The sequence below is a fragment of the Sorex araneus genome, chromosome 3 (assembly GCF_027595985.1).
Source record: "Sorex araneus isolate mSorAra2 chromosome 3, mSorAra2.pri, whole genome shotgun sequence".
Classification (NCBI taxonomy): Eukaryota; Metazoa; Chordata; class Mammalia; order Eulipotyphla; family Soricidae; genus Sorex; species Sorex araneus.
In genome coordinates this window covers 219,411,458-219,438,941 of record NC_073304.1, presented here as the reverse complement: position 1 = coordinate 219,438,941, position 27,484 = coordinate 219,411,458, and the positions used below count along the sequence as shown (strand labels likewise).

At 49.1% G+C, this 27,484-nt stretch overlaps 1 protein-coding gene across 2 annotated transcripts in view; it reads left to right on the top strand.

Moving 5' to 3' along the window:
* The window catches only part of STAT5B (signal transducer and activator of transcription 5B), a 68,352-nt gene that overhangs the window by 23,922 nt on the left and 16,946 nt on the right, over nt 1-27,484 (top strand). For both annotated transcript variants that reach the window (XM_055130979.1, XM_055130980.1), the window contains exons 2-5: nt 18,626-18,763; nt 22,142-22,298; nt 25,279-25,368; nt 26,507-26,681. In XM_055130979.1, the coding sequence (XP_054986954.1) occupies nt 18,636-18,763; nt 22,142-22,298; nt 25,279-25,368; nt 26,507-26,681 (550 nt within the window). In that variant the 5' untranslated portion in view covers nt 18,626-18,635. The remainder of the gene's footprint in view (nt 1-18,625; nt 18,764-22,141; nt 22,299-25,278; nt 25,369-26,506; nt 26,682-27,484) is intronic.

Here is a 27,484-nt window from a genome sequence, read left to right as displayed (position 1 = left end):
CTGGGCCTGGTAGAATTCAATAATTCCAGCGACTTGGGAGTTCTTTGATTTTTAAGTACATTAGGGAGATGCTTTCTTTCCTTCCTGTTGGAATACGAATAGACGTATCTTGCCATTATTGCCTTGTCCCTGCTTGTCCCCAATTAAGATCGTCGGTGTTTATAAAGCTTGCTTGTCCCAAACTGAAGCTTGCGTTTTTCTAGTCCCATCACTGGACCCTCCCTCAGTTCAATATGCTTTCATTGGCACCAGCTCTAGGTTTTCTTTACAGGAGCAGCTGCTGATTAGTGACAGCTTCTGTGCAAGCAGCCTGTCATTTTTGGCAGGGGAAGGGGACATCCATAGCAAGGCAAGACTGTATTTTCATTTGCTGAATTTACTTTGCCTCATGGAAATATGTCTCGGATGAAAACCAGTCTGCAGTCAAAGGCGGTGGGGTTCACAGAGCTGTCTTCCCAAGCTGGCTTTCCAGCTTGTAGCTGGAGAACTCTCAGCAGATGAACCCAAACCAGACAGATTTGGTGTCTGTCAGGCGGCTGTCAGGCGGTTGCCAGGAGGCGAGCATCATCCTGACGTCCTGTGCTTTCTGCATCCTCTTGTCTTGGCACCGGATAGTCAGCCTTGCTCTGTTGCATTTGGGAGTAATGAAATTCTGGGGGTTTGGTTATTTTTTTGGGTTTGGGGCCATCCTTGATGGTGCTCAGGGGTCACACCTGGCAGTGCTCTGGGGCCCATATGCAGAGTCAGGTTTTGAACCAGGGCTTCATGCCAGGCGAGCGCCTTAACCTTTGTACGATCTCTCTCCAGCCCCAGAAGGGGATTGTTGATGAATGCTTTTCTTTCGTATTCAACTTCCTTGAGATGTGATTAAAGGAAAGAAAACATAGTGTGCATAAAGAAAAGGTCCTTTCTCTTTAGAATCCCAGCTTGCCTTACGCCGCCTCATTTCACGCGCTTCTCGATGAAATCGCAGCAGCGGGTATTCAAGCACTTACAACACCTGGCATGATGTTTACGGAATAGTACAGCTTTGCAATTATATTTCCTTTGATTAGCACCCGTGATGAGTCAAAAACCTCCGTCACCATATCTCTATGATTCAGGCTCATTATTCCTGTACTGAGGATTCAAGTTAATGATCTCCACAGTGTCAAAAATAACATCTTGAAGGAAATGACTGACCTCCCATCCATTTCCCTTTACAAAAAAGGATCTTTGGGTAACATGAAGGTCTTATCAAGTTGTATTTATTTATTTTTTTTTTAACCCAGAATCTTTACTGCATGAGCAGCTGTTGATATCCTTAGATTAGATGTTGTGGAGGCAGAGAGGTGGTCCGGGGGTAAAGGTGCACGCCTTGTATGTGTCTCGCTCTGGCACCATATGCCCCCCCCCCACGCCCCTCACCAGACACCGAGGTGCAGTCCTGGGGCCCGAGGAGAGCCACACCTCCCGCCCCTTGAACCATCCATCCAGCAGTTCGGCTAAAAATCTTGTAAGGGGCTCCCAGATCTCCTGAGCACCATGTGGGTGCCCCTTCCCCTAAAAAGTGGAGGCTGTATCAGTCGCCACCTGGGGTTCAGGTGGGCTCCCTCCCCCCAGGAATCCATGGTGAGCTCGCCGTGTTCAACTTGGAGGGGCCTCGTTGGGCTGGTTCCGGTGGTGCTTTGTGGTGAGCCGCGGACCTCCAGTTACTTCTCCTGCGCTGGGCCAGCTGTCTGCCCTGACACAGGTGGGCCTCAGCAGGCCGCGCCCGGCACCAGCTCCCCGTGTTCGTTCCGTGCAGATGTTTCCCAAGCAGTGATGCTCCGCTCCTCTCGTTTCTGAGTCGTGTTGCAGTGGGACTTGCTCAACTCCACAGTGCGCTGAAGCTTTCAAAATGAGTGTGAGCCGGTTGCGGCCCTTTGATAGCTTACTTTTTGGTGGTTGAGCAACAGAGAAAACTCAGTGTTGTCCTTGTTCGTTTTTCTAAAGAGGTCAAACATCCCATGTGTTAAAGCATATATCCACTTCAGATGGGATGATCAAAGCGGTAAGAGACATAAGATACAAATATTGTGCTCATACTTTTTTTGTCTTCCTCATAGAGTAACTATTTTAATTACATTTTTTGAGGGGGTTGGGGGGGCACATCAGGTGGTCTCCTCCTGGCTCTGTGCTCAGGGATCAGTCCTGACGGGGCTCTGGGGACCAGAGGAGGACTGGGGATCCCTGTCTGTCCAGCCCCAGGGAAACTACTCCTTAGTGTCAGGACAGGGTGAACCAGATGACCTAGCTGATGTGAAATGAAACTGCGCATAGTTGCATAGTGTCATCTGTCATGATTGTGCTTGTCATTTCTCATGGTTATTTATTGTTTACACCTTACCCCTCACTTTATGTGGCCACCAGCCTTAGGAAAGCTGGTTTTTCATCTTGGTATAATGTAAACGGTTTTCCAGGGACTGACTGAAGCCTCCTTTACTGTCCACATCTTGTCCCCTGGAATCTTTCACTAGTCGTCTTCTCACGGGAGTTGTCCCTTCTGTGAGAGACGATGTTTCTGCAGGAACCCTGAGGGATTTGGAAGCGGCTGTCAGCCGGGGAAGCGCCCTGCTGCCTCTTATAGGAAATGTCTCAGTGCGCATTCTGACCGCCGTGGTCAGGACCAGGCCCTGGCCTTGTTGGAAGGTTGCCCACCCTCAGAGCAGTTCTCGTCATTCTCCTCCCATTCTCTTTTACGATCCGCAGCTGTTTGCTGATTTCTGATTGATTTAGAGCAGCGAAGAGGAACCGCCAAACCTCAGAGATGGCTTCCTCAGCTTGTGTGCACGTTTGTCGTCATGGTGGTGTTGCTGCTGGTCTCTGACCCCGTCGGGAGCTGTGTCCCATTTAAAGCGGTTTGGGATTTTCAAACGCGTGTTTTCCTGTATCTCTGAGCCAGCGTTGGTGTTAGTTCACTGGAAGCTTTGACCACCGAGCAGCCTACTTTTCCTCCCCTCCCCTCCCTACAGCTGCTGCTGTTGTGACTTCTGGGGGGTCGCACTGTGGGGCTCCCACTCCTGACCACAGTCGCCGTGCTTCGCCACCCGCCGAGCTCCCAAGGGGGCCCAGCACCCTGTGCTCAGGCAGTACCAAGGGTCGAACTCGTAGCCTCCCACTTGCAAAGAAGCCGCGGCCCTCCCGGGGCAGGCCTGACCCACGAGTATCATGGTCAGGAACGACCCGGTTAACTAAGGGGTTCCAGGAAGGAAATGCTGGGCACGAGGAAGGTGAAGGTAGCCGCGCAGGGCTGACAGGGCTGTTCTCAGCTTCCTCTCCTCGCTGCGGGGCTCTGGGAGCTTCCTAGTTCTGAAGCCCATTTGCCCCCTCGAGCAGGGCTGTTCCAGCGTCTGCCGTTCCTGACCCTTTCCACCAGAGGCGTGCAGCCACACCGCACCCTGGGCACGGCTGGTTTTGAATTCATCTTCAGCTGTTGCCAGTGTTTCACCGTCCCCGCGCTCAGCTGTGGCTGGAGAGCGCGGGGCTGGGTTTCTCCCTCCCGGCCTCTCCCTTGCCATCCTTGCAAGGGCTTGAGGTGCGTCCGTGAGCCCTGCGGATGTTTCTTAGCACCTTCGTTCCTGTCACCCTCCCCACGCCCGCGTCCACTCTTTCTTCTCCTCCCCCAGGCTGGTCCTTGCTGGTCTTGAAGCTTTCATGATTCAGAGTCGGAAAGGCTGCGCTATCTAGTAGCGTGTTTTATTTCCGACACGAAACAGTTGCCAGTGCGGGTAGCAGAAGCTGATTAGCATATTTAACAAAGTGGCACGATTTCCCCTCCACCCCAGACTATCTGCCTTTCACACAAGGCTGCTCCCCCCACACTCGGGGTTGCACACTCCCTGTCATCAAAGCCAGAAGTTTTTGACGATGGGAGTGTGTGAGAGTGAGCGAGAGCTTGTCTCTCTCGGAGCCCTGTCTCTGGCCGCCACACCCTGAAAAGGAGGAGAAGCCGCACGCACGGGGCCTCCAGAGACTTCCCAAAGGCCCCGCCTCGCCTTGTCTCGGCTGTGTGTCAGTCAGAAGGCGATGGGGTTAAGAGAGCAAGTCTTCATTCTCCTCCTCCTCCTCCTCCTCTTCCTCCTCCTGCCCCTCCCCCCAAGACTGTGTGGACACTTAGTTTAAAGGAGCGCTGTGTGCCAGTGCTCTGTTTCCATGCCAGAGCTGCAAAGGGTGACTCCCTGCACGAGGTTTGAAAGGATGGTTTCTCTCCTTTTTCCTTTCTTCTTGTTTGTAGTAGTCTTTTCTGCACGTCTCACCTAGGAAGTGAGCTCCCGGAGCCTAGGTGGACACCTGCCTTGCAGGTGTAGGGCCGGCCCGGGTTTGATTCCCCAGCACTCCTGTGGTCCCCCGAGCACTGCCAGGAGTGATCTCTGAGCACCACTGAGTGTGCTCCCCCACAGGAAAAAAAAATGTACATATAAGAAATTAGCTCCGTGACGTATGTTCTTTGATAGTACTGTCAGCCGTGAACCTTTCTAGTGCCTTTGCATGTTGGAAAACTGATTTGACTTTGATTGGAGAAGAGAAAAGCTTGTATGTTTTCACACTTACTGTAGCCAAAATGCCATTTTCTTTTCAGGTGGAGACTTTGGAACATTTGAAGTCTCGGATGGTTCTAGTCTTGTCCTTTCCCTCATATCGAGGGCCCCAGTAAGTCCAGTGGTCCTCAAAAAACAGTTGCCCTCCCGTGCGCCTGTTGTCTTAAACCCAGCCAAGTGAGACGCCGCCAGTGCCGCTTCTGCTGCGTCGGCTCTGAGTCTCACAGTCACTTTGTTTTTCTTTGGAGCTTTTACTGGAAACCAGGCGCTGTTGCGCATTAGCGGCTGAGGCAGGAGGGGAAGTTGGCAGACCCGGGCTGCTCTCTGTTTGGTCTGTCTGAAACAGCTGACCTTTTGGAAGGAAATCGCTGCTCTCGGCTTCTTCCTGTAACATGCAGCCTGTGAGTGAGCACACGCACGCGCACACACACGCTCGCACACACACACACACACACACACACACACACACATGCATGAGAATGGACGGCGCTGCCACGCTCCTGCTGAGGAGTCGGGGGGCAGATGCGTTGTTAAGAGGCGAACGTCTTTCAGTGCATCTGCCGCATGCTGCAGGAACAAACCCTCAAGTTGATGCTGTGTGTGGATGTCCCAGAGGGTAGATGGCGAGAGAGACTCTGTTTCTAGGAAAAGTTATTTGTGCAGACAGAAAGTCCTGGTATTTTATTGCAAAGCTCCGCCGTTAATGCGGCAGTAAAAAAGGAGACCTGGGCCATGACCTCGCCCGCAGTGCTGCTTCATCCTAATTGGAGCATTCTGTTGTCTTGCTGCTGCTGCTTTCTCTTTGCCACCTACCCCCGGGGGTGCTCAGGACTTACTGCACCTGATGCTCAGGGTGCTCAGGGATCGCTCAAGGCGGGACCTGAGTACCATCTGTGGTGCCAGGGATTGAGTCAGGTAAGCCTCGTGCAAAGCGAGCACCTCACCTTCTGTACCATGGCCCGGGCCCAGGATCAGCCTCTTGACCCCGCTGCTGCCTCATGGTGGACTTGCCATTTCTGTAAGACCTGTGTACTCAAATCTAAGGAGTCTTAGACAGTTGGCATCATCCTCAGAAAGTGGCAGTCAGTTGGGCATCGCAGATGCAGCGTCGGCCTGTAAGCAGGCTGAAGAACTGGGAGCAGAGGCTTCTCCCTCAGAACAGAGATTTCACTTTTCCATTTTAGATTGCCTTTTGAAAGGATCCAATTTAAGTAAACTCATCTATGCACAGAAATGAATTTGGTTATTGGCAAATGCAGAGGATGCAGCTGCCTGCAAAGAGGGGGTTAAATTCCATTATCTTCTGAGTTTATTTTACTTTGGGGCCACAACCAGTGGTGTACAGGGCATACCCCCGGCTCTGTGCTCAGGGATCACTCCTGGCAATGCACAGGGGACACTACACAGTGCTGGGGTTAGAACTTGGGTCAGTGGTGTGCAAGGCCTTGCTGAACTATCTCTCTGACCCCTAGTCTTTTGCATTTAGTTTGGCTTCAGTAGCTCGGAAGACACTTTCTATGTATTGTTGGTCTCTTTCCTGGATTTTATAGGTATTATATTTCACTGTGTAATAATCACAATTGTGTTTTTTAAAAAGTAATACTGGTACAAAATCTTTTAGCACTTCACAAAATGGTCACATCACTTTTTTTTTGCCCCCCCCCCAAAAAAAAATAACTGATAAAACCTGAAGATTATATAGTAAAATATGGTAGTAGAGATGGTTGTAGTTATTCTGGGGTAATTGTCAACAGGCTTCCTGATAAACAAGATCACCTGCATTGCTGAATTTCTGTCTTGGAAACTGGTCAGGTCTGTTCAGCCATTTTGCCATAGTAGAACATTCAAGAGATAAGACGGATCTAACTGTGGGTACATTTTCTTCTCATGAAACAAGTTGCTATCAATAAAACAGAAGTTTTCTTCTCAGTTCTGTTGTCCTTTGGATAGGCACTAAGTTTGGGACCCTAGTAAAGCATTCTGAACTATTCAGCCTTAAATGGTTGCCCTGGGACTAACCATCTAGGGCCTTTATACCTGCTGGGCACAGGTGTGTTCCTGGGGCTGAGAAGAGTTTCTAAAAACTCCAGTTTCTTATAGTTTTTTTTTTTTTCAATTCTTGCACATCAGTATTTTTCTGTGTATTCATCCGTTTTAACAATTGGTACAAGGAGGCTGGAGAGATAGTACAGCCGGGAGAGCATTTTCATTGCATACCACTGACCCAGGTTTGATCCCTGATATCCCATATGATCCTCTGAGAACCACCAGGAGTAATTCCTGAGTGCAGAGCCCTGAGCATCATCGGGTGTGGCCCCAAAGCCAAAAAACAAATTGGTGCAAGGAGAGTATAGTTCCTGAAAACTACATTTTTGTGTAGTTTGTGAATTCTTGCACATCTGCGAATATTTTTCTGTGTATTTCATTCTTTCCTAATAATTGGGACAAGTTTTTGTGGACAGTTGCTTATTCCTATAAAGGATGAAGAAAGAGACAAACATGAACCTAATTATATTTCTCATGTTGAAATACGAGCTTTCCACATATTTTTTCCCTTTCTTATTTTCCACACTCCTTTCCGAAATCACAATAAAACCATAATTCAAACTCCACTACCTCTGAGATCACTAATCTCTGACCTGATTGAAGTACCAGTTTCTCTTTTTATTATTTTCTCTTTTGGTGTGAACATTTTCAAGCATATGTAGATTAAGAAATGATGGGGGAGGGGAGTAAATGATAGTGCGTAATGAGTTGTCATGGATCCATCACTGAGGTTAAAAGTTTCATTTATCTTGGGGCTGGGGCGATCATACAACAGGTAGGTCATTTGCATGCAGCTGACTCGGATTCGATCCACAGCATCACCAGGAGTAATTCCTGAGTGCAGAGCCAGGAGTAAGTCCTGAGCATTGTTGGGCATGGGCCAAAAACCAAAATCATCATCATCGTCTTTTTCCATCTAGTCTTCACATGCACACTTTGTTTCTGCTGGACTTCAAAAAATACTTGGAAAATATTTTTTGTGCTATGTGTACTACATTTATTTATTTGGGGGTCACCCACACCTGATAGTGTTTTGGGCTTACTCCTGGTTCTGTGCTCTGGGATCACTCCGGGTGGTACCTGAGGGAACTATATGGTGTGGGGGGGGTTGAACTCCAGTTGGCTGTGTGCAAGGCAAGTGTCATACCCACTGTACTATCTGGCTCTATAATACTTTTAAAAGTGTATTAAACAGAATAAAATTAAGGGTTATTTTAAAGCATTTTTAGGATTTGTTTTCTTAGATTCTTCCAAATGGTGCTTGGGGGATCCTCCGGGCAGCTCCTGGAGGTGGTCAGCCAGGTCAGCAGTTCAGTGTGAGGCCATAACTGGCAATGCTTGGGGGCCTGCAGGGCCCCACCCAGTGGAGGTGGGGAGTGCCTGGTGGGGCCAGGCTGAAGCCAAGGCCGGGTGCATGCAAGGCATGAGCCCTAATGCTTGTACTACCTCCCTGGGCCCTGTTTTAAGGCATATTAAAGAACTCACTTAAAATATTATATAAATGGGGCTAGAGCGATAGTACAGTGGGTAGGGCATTTGCCTTGCATGCGGCCGACCCGGGTTCAATTCCCAGCATCCCATATGGTCCCCCAAGCACTGCCAGGAGTAATCTAGGCATTGCCGGGTGTGACCCAAAAAGCAATACATATATACATATATATATATGTATACGTATGTATGTATACACTGTCGTCCCAGTGTTCATTGATTTGTTCGAGTAGGCACCAGTAACGTCTCCATTGTGAGACTTGTTACTGTTTTTGGCATATCAAATATACCACGTGTAGCTTGCCAGGCTCTGCTGTGTGGGCAGGATATTCTCAGTAACTTACTGGGCTCTCCAAAAGGGACAGAGGAATCAAACCCAGGTCAAGGCAAATGCTCTACAGGAGATAAATGCTTACCTTGGATGTGGCTGACCCGGGTTTAGTCCCTGAGAATCCCAGTGTAGCCAGAAAAAAACAAGAAACAATATTACAAATTAATTTAGCTCTTACTAGCCTTGAACTTCTACTTAAGACACATTACATAGCTATATATTTGAAAGTGATAGACTTTCTGTTTCTTGTTATTTTTTTAATTATTATTTAATCTGGAGCTACATTAGACAGTGCTCCAGCCCCCAGGAATTGCATTTATTTATTTATTTATTTTTAAGAATTGCATTAAAAAAAAAATCTTGTCCCGAGGCTGGAGCAATAATACAGTAGATAGCGTGCTTGCCTTAATTGCAGCTGGCCTGGGTTCAATCCCTGGCACTCCATATGGTCTCCCTAAGACTACCAGAAGTAATTCCTGAGCACAGAACCAGGCATAAGTCCTGCATACCACACCAGGTATGGCCCACAAACAAAATTCTCCATCGTGTCGGAGAGATAGTGTAGTGGGTAGGGTCCTTGCCTTGCACACATCTGATCCACATTCAGTCCAGCACCCCATAAGGTGCACGGAACCACCAGGAGTGATCCCTGAGTGCGGAGCCAGGAGCAAGCCCTGAGTACAGCTGACTGTGGCCCTCAAACAAAAGTATCTTCTTATTTTATTCGTTCTCTCCTTTTCTCTGTGTTGTTGAGTTTGCCAACATCAGCAAACTTGGTCAGCCGTGCTGACCAAGGTTGGCATAAGTCTGGCAATGGTGCCCTCCTCAGGGGCCACACGCTCCTCAGTCTTTTTTTTTTGTGTGTGTGTGTGTTTTGGGGGCTTTTTTTTCTTTTTTTTGGGTCACACCTGGCTCTGCACAGGGGTTACTCCTGGCTCTGCACTCAGGAATTATCCCTGGCGGTGCTCAGGGGACCATATGGGATGCTGGGAATCGAACCCAGGTTGGCTGCGTGCAAGGCAAACACCCTACCCGCTGTGCTATCACTCCAGCCCCACGCTCCTCAGTCAGGTGATGTGTGTGGCATTCACAGAGGGGCACTGGCAGCGCTCACGCACCTGTTCACCAGGGGTCACAGTTCCTGGCCCTGGGGCCCACACACACCTGGCTGCAGCGCCTCCGGGAAGGCTGGTGTTGTCAGTGATCACGGGCTGCAGAGTCCACTGGGCACATGCGGGACACCAGAGATTACCCTGACCATGTGCTTGCCAGGCAGGTGCTTTCATTCACTTGGGGATTTCTCCAGACCAGAATTGCATTTCTGGGGCCGGAACGATAGCACCACGGGTAGAGTGTTTGCCTTGCACGCAGCCCACCCGGGTTCATTCCCCGGCATCCCATAGGGTACCCACTGCCAGGAGTAATTCCTGAGTGAAGAGTTACAAGTAACCCCTGAGCATTGCTGGGTGAGACCCCCCCCAAAAAAAAACAAAACAAAACAAAACAGAATTCAGAATTGCATTTCTTAGAGAAAGAAAATTCAGAGAAAGAAAATTAATGGGAGATAGAGTGCGGATAAGGGAAGGACTTCTATTAGACCCAGTACTGTGTAGTTGCCTGAGCAGTTCCAAGTATATCCAGCCTTGGAGACCCCAGGGCATCCCCTGCGTGAAGCTGGTGGTCGATGGCACTGCAGGCCCATGCAGTAGCATCTCTGGATGCTCCAACCCCGTTGGTCGAGGATTGCTGGCAGTGGCCCTGAGCCCCTGGGTACTGCGCGGGAGCCCCAGCCTCGATGTATGATTCTGGATTTTACTATTTCATTCCTTTAATCAAGATGACCTAATTTCTAAGAAACTGCTTTAGTCTAGATACAGTTAAATGTATTTAGTCTAAATACATTCGAAAAATTTTTTTTCAGTATTTTGCATATCTTTTTATACTTGATTCCTGTTGGTTAATAAGTAATACCAGTTGTCCATGATTATTAAGTTTTAAAAGTTTTTTGTTAAGTTTATTAAAATTTATTAGTTTATTAGTTATTAGTTTAATTTATTTTAAGTTTATTAAAATTTACATTATAAGAAAGTCCAATTATTTTTTTTAAATTGTACTGAAATGTTTACCTGAATATAACAGCTGCTTATAGTTCTTTGACCTTAGTGTAATAGCAGACACTCGAACATATGTAGTAGATATATTTCTCTGGTTGGGGGACAAATCAAACAGTGCTCAGAACTTAATCCTGGCTCTGTGCTCAGGGATCGTTCCTGGTGGTCCTGGAGAGTCAAACAGGACCAGCTGCATGCAAGGCAAGAGTCTTGTATTCACTCTTGTATTCACTCTCTGAACCTATTGTGGGCACTTTTAATTTCACATTATTTTATTTATGCTTTTACACTCTACATAGCTTGATATTTCAATATAGCCTTATTAAGTCACTAAAGTCAGTACACCATATTCTGTCATATTAAGTATTATATTTAACTGTTCTATCTTGAACATTCTGGTTTTGTTCATTTCTTATTATTGTACATTACGCTGTCTACTTATTTTCTGACTGATTTTGTTTTGTTTTAATTTATTTTTTAATTAGTGAATCACCATGAGGGTACAGTTACAGATTTATACATTTTCGTGCTTGTGTTTCCCTCATACAATGTTCGAGAACCCATCCCTTCACCAGCGCCCATTCTCCACCACCAAGAAACCCAGCATCCCTCCCACCTCCCAATCCCATCTCCCCCCACCCCACCCTGCCTCTATGGCAGGGTATTCCCTTTTGTTCTCTCTCTCCAATTGGGTGTTGTGGTTTGCAATAGGGGTGTTGAGTGGCCATTGTGTTCAGTCTCTAGTCTACTTTCAGCACGCATCACCCTTTCCCCTTCCCCCATGTGGCCTCCAACCACATTTTACTTGGTGTTCCCTTCTCTATATGAGCTGCCTTTTCCCCAGAATGTGAGGCCAGCTTCCAAGCCATGGAGTCAACGTCCTGGTACTTATTTTTACTATTCTTGGGTGTTAGTCTCCTACTCTGTTATTTTATGTTCCACAGATGAGTGCAATCTTTCTATGTCTGTCTCTCTCTTTCTGACTCATTTCACTTAGCATGATACTTTCCATGTTGATCCACTTATATGCAAAGTTCATGACTTCATCTTTTCTAACAGCTGCATAGTATTCCATTGTATAGATGTACCAAAGTTTCTTTAACCAGTCATCTGTTCTAGGGCACTCAGGTTTTTTCCAGATTCTGGCTATTGTAAACAGTGCTTCGAAGAACATATAAGTGCAGATGTGATTGACTTTTTTTTTAATTGAGGCATCCTATTATACTATTTAATGGTTGCCCCTCAGAGCAGACCTAGTACAAGGTGCCCTCCAAAGCAGATTTTGTTTTCTTTTTATTATATGTGTATTTTGCAGTGCTAGCAGTTGAACCATGGCCTCACACAGGCGAAGCAAGTGCACTGTCACTGAGCTTCCTCTCTCCAAAGCAGTAATTCTCAGTGGAAAGAGGGAGGCAGTGCACTTTCATAGTGGAAATATTGGGAACATATAATTTTGTTGGTGGTGGTGATGGCTCTAGGATCATGCCAGCAATACTCAGGGCTTGCTCCTAGCTCTGTGCTCAGGAATCAATCCTGGTGGTGCTTGGGGGACCTTATGCAGCTCCCAGAAGCAAACCTACAGGTACATTATGGAAAGTAAGGAATGACTTGTAGCTTTAGGTTAAGACCTAGAATTTTTTTTTTCCTTTTTAGATTACACCCAGTGATGTTCAAGGGTTACTTGTAGCTCTGCACTCAGAACTCAGGAGGCAGAGCTTTGGGGACCATATGGGATGCTGGAGATCAAACCCAGGTCCACTGCATGCAAGACAAGCTCCCTATCTACTATACTCCAGCCTCAAGTTGAAAACTGAATTGGCCGGGTCAGCTACTCACCCTACACTGTATGTCAGCACACATGCACAGCAGGACTGGAGGTGTGAAAGAGTAGGACAGAAATAGACACACTTTGCCTAGATTCACTGATTACTAACAGTTGTTATCTTTGCTTGGGACTCTCCCATCACCACCTCCCGCTCTGTCTTTTGGGAAGTTAAGTTGGGGATGCCATGACCTTTTATCCTTAAATACATACTGAGTTTGATCTACCAAGAACAAAGGTGTTCTCCTATATAACCTCAGGGCCGTTATCCCTCTCAAGAAATTACTTTGATACTTTAATACCCAATATGAAGGCCATATGTAAATTTCAATTTCATTAATGTTTTTAATTGTCCCAGTGATAGCCTCGTTGTGTGTGGGTTTTTTTAATTAATATATATGTGTGTCTCTGTTGTCTCCTTTAACCTAGAGCTTTGCTTATTAAGTGTGAGTCACAGTTCTATCCACCATTGCATCACTGAATGTGGGGGGTTATGAAGATTTCTTTCTTTTTTTTTTTTGCTTTTTGGGTCACACCCGGCAATGCCTAGGAGTTACTCCTGGCTCTGCCCCTGGCGGTGCTCAGGGGACCATATGGGATACTGGGAATTGAACCTGGGTTGGCCGAGTGCAAGGCAAACGCCCTACCCGCTGTGATATTGCTCCAGCCCCTTAAATCAGATTTATGATTGATTATCAGTAAACAGTTTGATATAAGACCTGCTTTGTATCCTTATATTGTGTGAGATTTCCCTGGTGAATGGGGGACCAAGAGTGGAGAGGGTTGAAGCAACGCGCTCTGTTGCAGTCCCTGTGGGCCTGTCCTCATAAGAGTCACGCTTTGGATTTGTCTGTTTCTTCCTAGAGGTTAGAAGGGAAAAAAAAAAAAACCAACATTCCATTGGTGTAGTAGCTTTACTGCATCCTGGGTGTCCTTTGGGAAGCATTTAATGTCTGACCTGTGATTGGGGGATTTTTTGCCCCTTGGTTGAGGTGTCCACCGACAATGCACTTCTCGCCCCATGTGAATAAGCAGTGATATGTCAGAAATGCTTCTGAGACTGGCGATCTAGTCCCCCCACAACTATCACAGAAAGATGTAAGTAGCTGTGCTGATTTTGTCTGAGTCTACCCTTGAGTTCTGAGCTTGGATGAAAACATTGCTTTTCCACCCAAGACTTAAATACATGGAAAGGGCAAGGGAGCTGGCTTAGCGATAGAGCTGGCTTGCATGTGTGAGGCCTTGGGTTCAGTTCACGGCACAGTACACACACACACACACACACACACACACACACACACACACAGTACGTACACACAGTCTGCACTGAAATAGTTCTCCTCTACTTTCTCCTCCCCCTCCTGTCCCTCCCCCACTGTTCCTAAAGTAATATGCTGTGATTTGGCCTTGACATCAAGATTTGTAACTGATTGTCTTCCTAGAATATTATCTCTGTGTTGCCTAGACACAATTTTCCTTGTTTGTTTCTTTGTGAGCCAGATACTTTTACTCTCTCTGTTCCCTTCCCATCTGTTTAATAATCTGATTTTGGTAGAGAATTACCTTCCTACTTGCTTATAAAGTCATCTTTAGAAGTTTTTTTTTTTTACCCCCAAGAGCAGAAGACTCTGCTATTGGCCCACTTCTAGATGGGACAGTTTTACTCTTACTTGATGTCACACAGTTTACTAAGGACAAAGTTTTAGTCCTTTATTACTATATTTAATATTTGTCTATTCCTCCAAGCCCTGCTACTAAGCAGCACTGCGTACTTGATGATGTTGGTGTTGACAGTGAAACAGGGAACCCAACCAGGGCACTTGCCCCTTCGAGTCTGCCGGAAGTCCTTCAGTCATCCCATGGTGCCCAGAGGGCTGACCGTTTGGAATCCCTTGCTTTAGACTTTCCACATCAGAAGCAGTGTTCTTGCCCTACGCGTTTCATCTGTCGACTGCCTCAAATAAGAGCCTCTCAATATTAAGGTTCTTACTCCGATCCCTCCCCCTTAAGGTATTTTGGCATATAACATACAGAGAAGTACAAGAAATAAGGAGCCACGACAGAGTCCTGGGGGCTGAGGCATCAGGGTGAGCTGGGAAGAGACGCCAGCCTCTAGCCCGAGGGGCCGCCTGGGTTGGCCCACTGGGGCCCCCAGCAGAGAGGGCCTGGGGCTAGCGTTTCGAGTGGAGAAGCTGGGCCCCACCCCCAGCAAGCCAGCTCCCGAGCTCCGGCAGCTGCCAGTCGGCTTTGTCTCCGGGGGTTTGCCAGTGCAGCACAGTTCCTCCCAGGGCCATTAAGGGTACCGGCTCCTCCCAGTACCCTTTATGTCTGGCAGCTTTTGCTCGGCATAATGATTCCATAATGGTTCGCCGAGTAGCGTGTATTCAGCACCCAATTCCTGTTTGTGTCAGAATAATGTTTTGTTTATCCAGTCATGTCTGTATTTATCCATTTTTCTGTTGAAAGACATTTGGGTTGTTTCCACGCTGGCTTTTGTGCATAATTTTGCTATAAACGTTTGTGTACACATTTTTGTGGATACTAAATGTTTTTAGTTCTTTGATATATACGAGGAATGGATAATTGACGGGATCATGTAGTAATTTTATGTTTAATCTTTTGAAGATCTGCCAGTTTGCTTTCCAAAGTTGTTGTGTTTTTTTTTTTTTAATCCTATTTAATCTTGCTAAGCCTCAATTTCCTCATCTATAAAGTGGGGATAAATAGTAACTACCTCCTAGGGTTTTTGTGATGGTTAAGTGAGTAGATTCATGAATGATGAATGCACTTTTATAGATAATAAGTACATTAAATGATAGTGAATGATAATGATAAAATAACTAATGTTTCCATTCATTTCTCAATCTTCTGAAAATTCATTCTTATTAGTTGAACCAAACTGTTGCTAATACTCCACTTGTCCTTCAGTAGATGTCAGACATGTACTTGGAAGAAAACACTTCTATTAAGTTTAAGGTTGATGGGCTGGAGAGATAATGCAGAATACAGGAGGGAGATAAGGCACTTGCCTTGCAGGTGACTGTAGCACGGGTGACGCTGTGTGGTGGCTGGAGGTTCAGATCTCTGCCACCACATAGAATTCCCTGAGCACTGCCAGGTATGACCCAAAACCTCAATAATAATAATAATAAGGTTCAAGACCAAGAACGGTAATGAGCACTTACCAAGAGCCAGTTGCTGGCTTCAGCATTCACACTCATTATTATAAAAATGTTTTACAGATGAAGAAACAGAGGCACCAAGAGGTGTGAGTCTTTTATAGTACCTCCCAGCAGTGGTCTGGCTTTAAAACTCTTAACTTCACTTTAGAGATGTTGGCCTTAGGATGGGGTTGGATGGCGAGGCCGTGGTGGGAATGGAGACCAGGAATCATAAAATGCTTTTAATTGTGCAGGTGAATCCAGCAGAGCGGATCTCGGCCCACGGGGAGCCGAGTTCCTTTGCCCGGCAGGCGGGTGCGTGGGGAGACTGCTGCCCTGTGCTCTGTTCCTCTCTTGCCCACAGTTTGGACCTGGCATGTGGCCACTGTTCTACAAGACTTGAGAGTGACTTTCTCCTTATGAAGGTTTAGATTTATTTATTTTATTTTTGGGCCATACCTGATGGTGCTCAGGGTTGACTCCTGGCTCTGTGCTTGTGCCTTACCCATGGTCCTGTTTTTTTTTTGTTTTTTTTTTTAAAGGAAAGCATCTTTTAACAAACGAGAGCCTGCAGGCTGAGCACATGCTTTACACACACATGTGCACCACCAACAACTGCAAAATAACAAAAAGCAATTATTGTTGAAACAAAATCACACCTTAGTACAATTGGCTTGTATCGTTCATTCACATTTCTTTTGTTTGTTTGAGTTTTGTTTTTATTTTGGGGCCACTCTCAGAAGTACTTAGGGCTCTCCACTCAGGGATCACTTCTGGTGGTCTCTGAGGACCATATGGGGTGCTAAGGATTCAGTCCGGTCAGCAAATGCCCTATCTGCTGTACTGTCTGTCCAGCCCCAGAGAACATTTTTTTTTTCTTTTTGGGTCACACCCAGCATTGCACAGGGGTTACTCCTGGCTCTGCACTCAGGAATTACTCCTGGCAGTGCTCAGGGGACCATATGGGATGCTGGGAATCGAACCCGGGTCGGCCGCGTGCAAGGCAAACGCCCTCCCCGCTGTGCTATCACTCCGGCCCCAAACATTATTATATTTTTAAAATTGGGGGCCATACTTGCCAGTGCCTGGGGACTGTGCCCCGTGCAGTGCTCAGCCGTGCTGAGGGACCTCGCAGGGCTGGCTTGACCCAGGATCTTCTGCACGCAGACAGACCTTGTGCGCTCCAGTCGTGCGCCATCTCGGAGACCTTTTAGACATGCAACCTGAGGGTGCACCTTCTTTGGGACTCCTAGAATCTATCCAGATATTTAAGGTCGCTGTGGCCACCTTGTGCTTTCGGAGGAGCAGATGCTGTTCACCTGAGGCCGCGTCAGGTTGTCTGCAGCACCCGGGCGAAGCTGGGCAGAGCTCAACGTTCCGCGCTCTGAGCTCAGAGATGGTGCGTCCATCTGCTCTCCCGTGTCTTCCAGTAAGCTCTCCGGTGATCCTGGCCTGAATACCGAGAAACCCGAAATGAAGTTGCACACCACCCGAATGTGTTACAGTATTGCACAAGTCGAAAATAGCTAACTGGCACCTACCCCGCACCTCCCCGCTGGCTAACTGACATAGTCCATAAATAGCTCCGTGTCACCTGACCAGGCAACTACAGCTAACAGAAAAGTGATTTTGGTTTCCTCACACGTGGTGGTTTTTGGTCTTCAGCAAATTTGAGTTCTGATTCACTGAGCCCTAACAGTAACCCGGCTCTTAGGAGAGGCGTGCGAGGCAGGGACCAGGGGGTTCTAGGTGGGCTTCGGGAGCACCCCGCCACACCCCACCTTGGGGAGGAGTGTCGGAGCCGGCGTCCATGCTGGGCCCTGTGTACGGGAGCGCAGTGCTGATTACGCTGCTGTCACACTCGTGTTAGTCTGAGACTTTCTGCCGAGTTCAGATGTCTCAGGTGTGTCTAAGAAGGCATCAGGGTTGTTTCATGGAACCGTGTTCCTGAAACAAGCCAAACAACCAGAACCATTATTGGAATCCAACAGTTCTCATTTCTAACACTTCGGTGGAATTTATTATTATTATTATTATTATTATTATTATTATTATTATTGCTTTTTGGGTCACACCTGGCGACGCACAGGGGTTACTCCTGGCAGTGCTCAGGGGATCATATGAGATGCTGGGATTCGAACCCGGGTTGGCCGCATGCAAGGCAAACACCGTACCTGCTGTGCTATCGCTCCAGCCCCGGAATTTATTTTTCATCTTAAAAAAAATTTTTTTTGGAAATATTCTTAAATGTGACAGGAAATCTTTTTTTTTTTTCTTTTTGGGTCACACCCGGCATACACTCAGGAATTACTCCTGGCAGTGCTCAGGGGAACATATGGGATGATGGGAATCGAACCCTGGTTGGCCGCATGCAAGGCAAACGCCCTACCCGCTGTGCTATATTGCTCCAGCCCCGTGACGGGAAATCTTTAATAAATTTCTCAGCAGTCACTCAGAAGATGGACCTTGGGATATTTTCCAACCAAATCTGTGCTTTCGTGTGCAGAGCTTTGCTGCTTAGGTCACTGGTGATAAATACATTACTTTGAACCCAAGCGTCAGATGTTTTTATTTTTCTTCTGGGCCATCTTTTTTTGGGTTTTGTTTTGAGCCACAACTAGTGGCAATGGTCAGGGCTTACTCCTGGCTCTGCACTCAGGAGTCACTCCTGGCAATGCGTAGGGGACTTTTGGGGGTGCCAGGGATCAAACCCAGGTCAGCCATGTGCAAGGCAATCACCCTACCCGCTGTACTGTAGCTCTGGCTCTGTTTGTTGTTGTTGTTCTTTTTTTAAAGATTAGTAGGACCCAAGGCTAAAAAGGGCTTTTGCCTTGCACTCAGCTGACCCAGGTTCCGCAACTGGGATCCATATGGTCCCCTGAACTCTGCCATGAATGATCCCTGAGCTCAAAGCAGGGAGCCAGCCCTGAGCACAGCTGGGTGTGGCCCCAAAACAAAAAAACAAAGGCAAAAAAATATCAATCTGCCTGCCAAAAATGATGTAAAAACAGTTTCTCTCTAGTTTGAGTGACAGTGTGGTACTTACTGTAGGGACTCTGAGAGGGGCCGGGGAGAGCCCCACCAAAGCTCTGACTGTTGTTGCACAGACCGTGGACCATGGCCATGTGGATCCAGACGCAGCAGCTGACGGGCGATGCGCTCCTCCAGATGCAGGCGCTCTACGGCCAGCACTTCCCCATCGAGGTGCGCCACTACTTATCCCAGTGGATCGAGAGCCAGGCATGGTAAGTGAGCATTTCTCTGCAGCCTCTTCTGGAAAGCACAAAAACACCGAGACGTGGTTGGAAAGATGCCATGATAGCCCTTAAAAAGTTGTGTGCTGGGAAAAGTGACATGGCCCAGAACGATCATTACACCCATCTCTCAGGTTTTAGGAAGGTGAGGTGGGATAAACACTTGAGATAGTTCAGAATAAGATCTGTTCCCTTGAATAGTTAATTCTAGCTAAAAGCACTCAAGTGTTCCTGCTACTAAAAAACAGGGCCGGAGAGATAGAACAGCAGGCAGGGTGCTTGCCTTGCACACTGCCAACCCAGGTTTGATCCCTGGCACCCCGTATAGTCCCCGAGCCTGCCAGGAGGGTTCCCTGAGTACAGACCGATTAAACTCTAAGCAACTACTCGGTGTGACTCAAAAACAAAGCAAGCAAAAAGACATTGTGAGTGCCTGTGGGGTGCCTAAGCTGGCACAGAAGTTGTGGGATTCATATGGAAAATTACAGTGCTTCTTCCCAAAGAATCCCATGGGACGGATATGGCCTGCTTGAACAGTGGGAACGCTGGTGGTCTTTAATTTCTGTGTATTTTATATACACACACCTAAACAACAAAAGTGTACCAACCCACCGGATATTAACAATGATTATGACTTGGCAGCAGAGTTAACGAGCATGTTTACATCTCTTATTTTCCAGATGCCCGTGTATATACTTGGGGGGGGTGCGGGGAACCATGTTTCAACTTATTTTAGTCCACATGCAGCGCTGCAGACTGGTAGCAAAGCTTTGTAATCAACAGTTGAATGCCCGGGAGGGGCAGGCTGCAGGCTGGCCTGCGAGTGCTCTGGGTGGTTGGCCGCTCACTCAGGGAGGGGGGTCTCCCGCTCAACACCCCTCATACACACACCCTCCCCCACAAGCCATGCCGCCCTGGGATAATTGAGCCATGTGTTAGCAGATTTCTGTGGGGAAATCAGAGAGCACCAAAAGGCAGGCAATTTTCTAGGCAATTAAAAAAAAAATCTCAAGTCGCGTATAATTAAGGGAAGGAGAAAATAAAAAGCTAAATAAGACCCCATTCAGCTGTACCTCGGAGCCTTTTCATTTCTTTCTCATTTTCTTTTCTGCCGTAGTGATTGGGAGCCTCAGAAAAACATGCGTAGGATGCGTCTGCTGATTTCAGATTCCAATTAGATTTCTCGTGTTATTCTCCTGAACAAGTGTTTTAAAGACTGTGGTATTAAGGAAGACCTGGATTTTGTTTTGATTTTGAGAATAGAAAGAGCTTAATAAAAGCCCCCAGCCCCCCTGTCTAGGCTAAGAAAACGGGGGGGGGGGGGAGAAGGGGGAGGAACATTGGGTTTGTTTATTTGATTTAGCAGAGAATTAAGTTTTCAGCACAAGAGCTGGTTCTTGATTTGCATCTGTTTTGCTCAGAGATCCTGTCAAAGCAGTCTGCAGAGCTGCCTGCATGTCTCTGGGCTTTCATGTAGCACAGATTTTGTTTACTACAGAGCAGAGCACACATAAATTTAAAATTTGGCTTTCTCGGCTGTCCTCTCAGCTTTAAGCGTCTGACTAAAGTGTGCCGTCAGGGTTTTGGTCCACCTGTTTGTAGCTCTGAAAATAGTTGCTCCCGGACTTCCAGGGCCCGCAGCTGACCCAGCCCTCTGAGCTCCCACCCCATCTCTCACTTAGCTGAATTCAGGCTGGGGCAGCAGTGATCGATTGTTACTTCCACGGGACAGCTGTTTGGTGTCCCCGGGGAGCAGAGTCAAGTGCCTTCCTAGCGCCCAAGCAGCAGTTGTCACCGAGTTGCCTAAGGAAAAAAGAGTCAGGGAAGAGGGCAGAGAGCGGAGGGAGGGAGGGAAAGAGGGAAGAACGGGAGGAGGGAGAGCAGATAGGAGACTGGCCCATTCCTGACACCAGCTCTGTGGCTCTGAATTAATAGCAGGCCTGCCACGTGGTTGCTCTGATTCATAGGACAAACCGCAGCTGTGTGTTATGAGTGTCTGGTTTATGTAAATACTCTTGTTTCCAGAGCTGCTTAGAGCTAGCAGTAGAAGGGGCCGGAGCGATTGTACAGCAGGTAGGGCACTTGCCTTGCTCGTGGCCAGCCCAGATTTGATCTCCAACACTCCAGGTGCTTGGTCCTCCAGGCTCAGCCAGGAGTCATTCCTGAGCACCGAACCAGGAGTAACCCGAGCACCGCCAGGTGTGCCCCAAAACTGAACAAGAAGTAGCAATGAAGGTGTTCTCATGAGTTTGAGAAATACTCAGTGCAGGGACCAGGGGGTGCATAGCTCAGTGTTGGAACGTTTACCTTTGCATGTGTGAGGCCCTGGGTTCAATTTCCAACACCTCCAAAACACAAACAAAAACCAAAGCTCTGGGGCCGGAGCGATAGCACAGCGGGTAGGGCGTTTGCCTTGCATGCGACAGACCTGGGTTCGATCCCCGGCATCCCATATGGTCCCCCAAGCACTGCCAGGAGCAATTCCTGAGTGCAAAGCCAGGAGTAACCCCTGAGCATTGCCGGGTGTGACCCAAAAAGCAAAAAAATAAAAAAATTAAAAAAAAAAAAAAGCTCTGTGAAATAAGTAAAATAAGCAACACAGGGAACTTGTTGGGGCTGGAAGGTACAGGTAGAACATTGTTGTTGTTGTTTTGTCCTTCATTTTTGCTTTTATTTTGGGGTCACACTCAGTAATGCTCAGGGCTTACTCCTGGCTCTGCACTCAGGAATCACTCCTGGCGGGCTCCATCCCTGTCGTACCCTCCTTGTTGTACCATTGCTCTGGCCACACTTTTTATTGCCACATTTTTTAGTCTTTTTTTTTTTAACTCTTTAAGGGGTTGCCCCCAACTGCAGTGAATGTCAGGGGGCTCTGTGGGCACAGCGGGCACCCCAACCCTGCCAGCCGCCCTGCCAACCGTGTGGAACACTCTTGACCTTGTGCCCCCCGACAGTCCCATGTGGCTGTGAGCAGGAAGCTGTCCGGGTGCCTACTTCCTTCAGCGCACAAAGCACTTTCCCTTCTTTCCTAGAAACAGCAGGGGCTCCGAGCAAGTCGGCAGGAGGAAAGAGAGAGGGAAGTACACGGGGCAGAGGCATTCAAGTGAACAAATGCCTTGTGTAAGGGTGCGTAATAGGAAGGTGGATAGCTCATAGGTTTGTGGTGTGGCGTCCAGTTAGTGCAGTGTTTGGATTAGGGCTGGACCCCCGCAGGCAGAGTCCACGGAAACTGGACAGTTCCCTAAAGTTCGCAGGGAGCATGTCCAGGAAACCGCCATAGCCGAGGAGAGGCGTGCTGTGTTGAGGCTGCATTTGTACAGGCTCATGTGCATGTATGTATACATATGTTATGTAATTTTTTTCCCCTAGGGACTCAATAGATCTTGATAATCCACAGGAGAACATTAAGGCCACCCAGCTCCTGGAGGGCCTGGTGCAGGAGCTGCAGAAGAAGGCGGAGCATCAGGTGGGGGAAGATGGGTTCCTGCTGAAGATCAAGCTGGGCCACTATGCCACGCAGATGCAGGTGGGTGGGGGCTGGGGTGGGCGGGGGTGTCCTTCCCTGGGAAGGGGCGGTGCTCTGCCGTCCGGTGCTTCCTGCAGAGCTGTTCTCTCACACACCGTTGGCTGATGTGTATGAAGTTCACACCGTTTGCATGTGTGGCTCTCACCTTCTTCTGTCACCATTTTAGTTACAAAGAATTTCACACACACACACACACACACACACACACACACAATTGCACGACTCCCCACAGAGGCCCGGACCCTGCATCTCTCTGAGGCAGGCGAGGGCACAGAGTCTCCTCCTGGGCTCATTTCCCACCGCCCCTGAGGACACTGTGCCCTGCATGCCTTTGTCCCCGCCGGGCGCTGCAGAGAGCGTTTCCTACGACCGCGAACTCTCCAGTGTCCTCTCAGCAAGTCCAGTCAGATGGGACCCACATCCCCAGAGACATTTTCCCTTTAGTCCGGGGTCACGCACTGTCATCACTCTATATAATCTCACTCTGGAGCCATTTCTCGGCCAAGGGGTTAAGGTGCTGGCCTCGCACACCGCCAGCTCCAGCTTGAATTCTGGGACTCAGTAGTAGACTGAAGAATTAGGGGCCTTGAGCACTGCCAGGACCGAGCCCGGACACATCCCGGTATGGCCCAGACAGCCCTTTGTCAACCTTTGTCTTCCAGTAGGATTAATAATTTAAAATACTCCCTCCAAATCAAACAGGAAAACTTGAGTGCCGCATTTTTTTGTTGTGGTTTTATTTTGGGGGGCATGGGGGTGAGTTTTGAACCATGCCTGGTGGTGTTTCAGGGCTCTCCCACTCTGCCTGGGACCCCCGACGGTGCGGGGGACAGGACCCCAGCCTCCTGCATACAGAGCAGGCACTGAGCCCAGCAAGCTCTTGCTCTGGCCCAGCTCGTGTTATTTTATTTTTTAATCTTTATTATCTGTATTCTTACTTGGGGTTTGGGGCCACACTCGTTGGTGCTCAGGACTTAACTCCTGACTCTGTGCTCAGGCATCACTCCTGGCAGTGCTTGGGGGACCACGTGGTGCTAGAAATAGAACCAGAGTCAGCCACACAAAAGCAAGCACCTTAACCCCTGTACTGTGGCGGCACCGGACTCATTATTTTAAGAGATGAGTTTTACCTCATTTGGGGTTTGCATGAGGTTTCCTTAGAAGCAGGTTGGGGGGGGTGGCTGGAGTGATAGCACAGCGGGTAGGGCATTTGCCTTGCACGTGGCTGACCCAGGTTCGATTTCCAACATCCCATATGGTCCCCTGAGCACGGCCAGGGGTAATTCCTGAGTGCAGAGCCAGGAGTGACCCCTGAGCATTGCTGGGTGTGACCCAAAAAGCAAAAAAAAAAAAAAAAAGAAGAAGCAGGTTGAGGATATACATCTTTGGATTCGGCAGGGGGTTATGGGGGAGGCTTTTTTTGGTAGCGCTGGGAATTGAACCCTAGGCCCACACATAACATATTCAAGGCCAGAGCTCCACTGCTGAGCCTCATCCGTGGCCCTTGAATGTCTCTGATAAGTCTAAAGAGGAAGTGTTCTGTCCCCAGGATATCACGCCTGAGGATGTGCCTGGTCTTTCTGGTCTTTCTGTTTCTTGCCTCCTCGTGGCAGCAGTGACTGGTGGCCAGTCAGGGTGGGGTTCTGTTTCTTGGAGGATGTGGTCTTACTCCTTTTTTTATGACTGATGCTATAGTACTGTGTACATGTTGATGTTCAAAAGATTCAGTACCGGGGCTGGAGCGATAGCACAGCGGGTAGGGCATTTGCCTTGCACGCGGCCAACCTGGGTTCGATTCCAAGCATCCCATATGGTCCCCCAGGCACAGCCAGGAGTAATTCCTGAGTGCAAAGCCAGGAGTAACCCCTGTGCATTGCTGGACGTGACCCAAAAAGCATTGTAGCTCTGTCATCCCGTTGTTCATTGATTTGCTCGAGCAGGCAACAGTAACGTCTCCATTGTGAGACTTATTACTGTTTTTGGCATATTGAATACGCCACCAGTAGCTTGCCAGGCTCTGCCGTGCAGGCAGATGGTCTCGGTAGCTTGCCGGGCTCTCCGAGAGGGATGGAGGAATCGAACCCGGATCAGCCATGTGCAAGGCAAATGCCCTACCCGCTGTGCTATTGCTCCAGTCCACCCCCCAAAAAAAAAAAAAGATGATGCAGGCCTTCTGCCTCTGCTGCCTGTGGGCATTCTGCAGTGTGCTTCCCTTGTCCCCAGTGGCAGTGGAGAATGTCTCCTGTTATGCCCCGTACCCACAGGAGTCACCTCCATCAAAATATCTTGTCCATGATCGTGCTTGTTTGTAAGATGTATTTTTTTAAAAACAAAACATAGTATGAGAATAATACCCAAAAACAGTACAGATGAAGGCCAGGAAGACCAGGATATGGTAGGAAGCTTACCACAAGTTGTGGGGGAGGGCAGTTAGGACAGAGAAGGGACCACTATGACAAAGAGAGTTGGAAAAAATGATCACTCTGGACAAGGACTGCGTGCTGAAAGGAGCTAAATGATAGACACAATGCACTTTCAGAAACAGTACTGCAAACCATAGTGCCTTAAAGGAGACAGAAGCAGAGAGAACAAAAGTGTTGACCATAGAGGCTGGCTGGCGTGGCGACTGGGGTGAGAGGGAAACGGGACATTGGTGGCGGGAAACATACACCGGAGAAGGAACAAGTTTTGGAACATTATATGACTGGAACCCAGTCATTTACAACTTTGAAACTGTATGTCATCGTGATTCGATAATATATGTGTGTGTGTATTTGTGTATGTGTGTGAATTTTTCCGCCCCCCTGAGGTGGAAGAGACAGCACATTAGGTTCCATCCCCAGCATCCCATATGGTCCCCTGAACACCACCAGGTGTGGCCCAACAAAACCAAACAATCTGGTCCCCTGTGTTGGTGGAGCCAGGTCACCCAACGTGGAGGGAAGCAGAGTGACTGATCGCTGCTCTTGGATTCTTCCAGAACACATACGACCGCTGCCCCATGGAGCTGGTGCGCTGCATCCGCCACATCCTCTACAATGAGCAGAGGCTCATCCGAGAAGCCAACAATGTGAGTGTCCACGGTGCGGGCGCGGGAGGGGGACACCGGTTCCTGGCTGCCTCTCCTTGTGACTCGGTGCACCCAGAGCAGCCACAGTTTCCCAGACACGGGCCACATGCCGCAGGGTATTCCAGGGAAGGTACAGATGAAAATCATTGTACACGTGGGGTGGGGGGGCTAGGCATGAGAGTAGGGGACCAGCTGATAGGAGGGCGGGGAGGTCACAGGAAGGAAACAGGATTTAAAGGAGCCACAGTAGGGAAGTGTTGAGAAACACTACAGAACAATGCCAAAAAGAAATTGCCAGAGGTGCCAAAAAGAAATAGGAAGCTGGTCACATCTTACATGATTTATAGTCATAAGATTGCGACCATGAGACAGCAAGAGCCAATGCAAGTAATTGATTCTCACTGATCTTCCCGACTCCCTGGTGCCGAAGGAAAGGCCAGACTCAGGCAGGCCTCGGCGGTGCCTCCCTGGCACTGCCCATTGGTGTCCCCGACACCACCTGTGAGAGGGGTCCCTTCTTCCTGTGGTCACAAAAGCATCCAGAGCACGGACACGGATGACATGGGTTCACGTGCCCTCGTCCCCCTGCATCCCAGCATCTCCGTGACCTTGGGTGGGAGAATGGCGGTGAAATGGGGAAGGGAAGTCATAAGCAAGAAAGCCAGGGGTGTCCGGGCCACGGGCGGAGGCAGTTTCAGCAGAGCACACGGGGATGGGCCTGTCTGGGAGACGCCGTGGACTGGAAGTTCCTACCATGCCGGGTGAAGTGCCCGCCTGCCCCTGCCTGTTCCCCGTCTGCTGATTCTCACCAGAGGTGCTCTCGGTCCCCCGACCCTGAGTGAGAGTGAGCACCGGGAGCCGCTCAACAGGCTGGGGCACAAACTGTGCACACGGGAGCCCTGGGCTCCATCCCTGGCATCACATGGTGCCCCGAGCACCGTGCCCCAAGCACTGCTAGGGGCAGTCCCTGAGCACCGCCGGGTGTGGCCACAAAAGAAACAGAGAATATGTTTGCATCCCTCTGACCGGAAACGCAGCTCTGGGGAGGTCCTCGGCCCCGGCCCCGTGCCCGAGTTGGCCTTTCCTCGGGAGGAGGGCCTGCGTACCCCCGTCCTCACTGCCCTGCCCCTGCCTGCAGGGCACCTCGCCAGCCAGCAGCCTCGCCGATGCCATGTCCCAGAAACACCTGCAGATCAACCAGACGTTCGAGGAGCTGCGGCTGGTGACGCAGGACACGGAGAATGAGCTGAAGAAGCTGCAGCAGACGCAGGAGTATTTCATCATCCAGTACCAGGAGAGCCTGAGGGTCCAGGGTGAGCCCGGGGGGTCCTGCGGTTGGGATTGAGGACTAGAAAGGCGCTCAGGTCAGGTGGGGAAAGAACCGTCTTTCCATTCAGACACTCCCACCTTTCACCCAGTGGCAGGAATCCATTGGCTTGGAACACGGTGCTGGGCGGATGGGCTAAGCGAGGGAGAAGACAGGCGTGGCTTTCGGGGAATGTGGGGTGCTTAGGTTCTCCATCCCCAGGGGGCACCTGCTTCCCCTGAGGACGTGCTCATGGTCAAAGGTGACGGACAGAGCTCCATCGTCCAGTCATCAGTTGGCTCTGTTGCATATGGAACTTTCTAAGCAGTGACTGTTGGGGCCAGGGGGCAGAGATTGTGGTGGACCTTTGGGCTGTGTGTGGTTGTTCAGACCACCTCCCTGCGGGGGAACACCAAGCGACGACACAAAGGCTCCCCTTCCACCTGTTGTCTGCCAGCTCTTGGGGACAGAGAACAAGACAGTGTCTGTCTTGAGGTCAGCAGCGCCCCCTATCGGCCGTGCAGGACTCTGGCGATGTGACTGAACTGCAGGACCCTGTCCCCAGAGCCGCTGCTCGGGTCCTGCGCCCCACCGACAGCAGCCCATGTCCTCCACACCAGGCTCAGGGCTTGTTTGTAGAGTTGCGCTTATGTTACTCAGGGACTGTCACTCCACGCGGGGAGGAAGTGCCTGCAGGGGCCTGTGTCCTTGATCTCCGCCCTCCATTGCCCACAGGCTGCCTGAGCAGCTGAATGGTCGGGTGGGAGGATGGCGTGTGTCAGCGCCCTGGACGGGCCTGGGAAGGTGGGC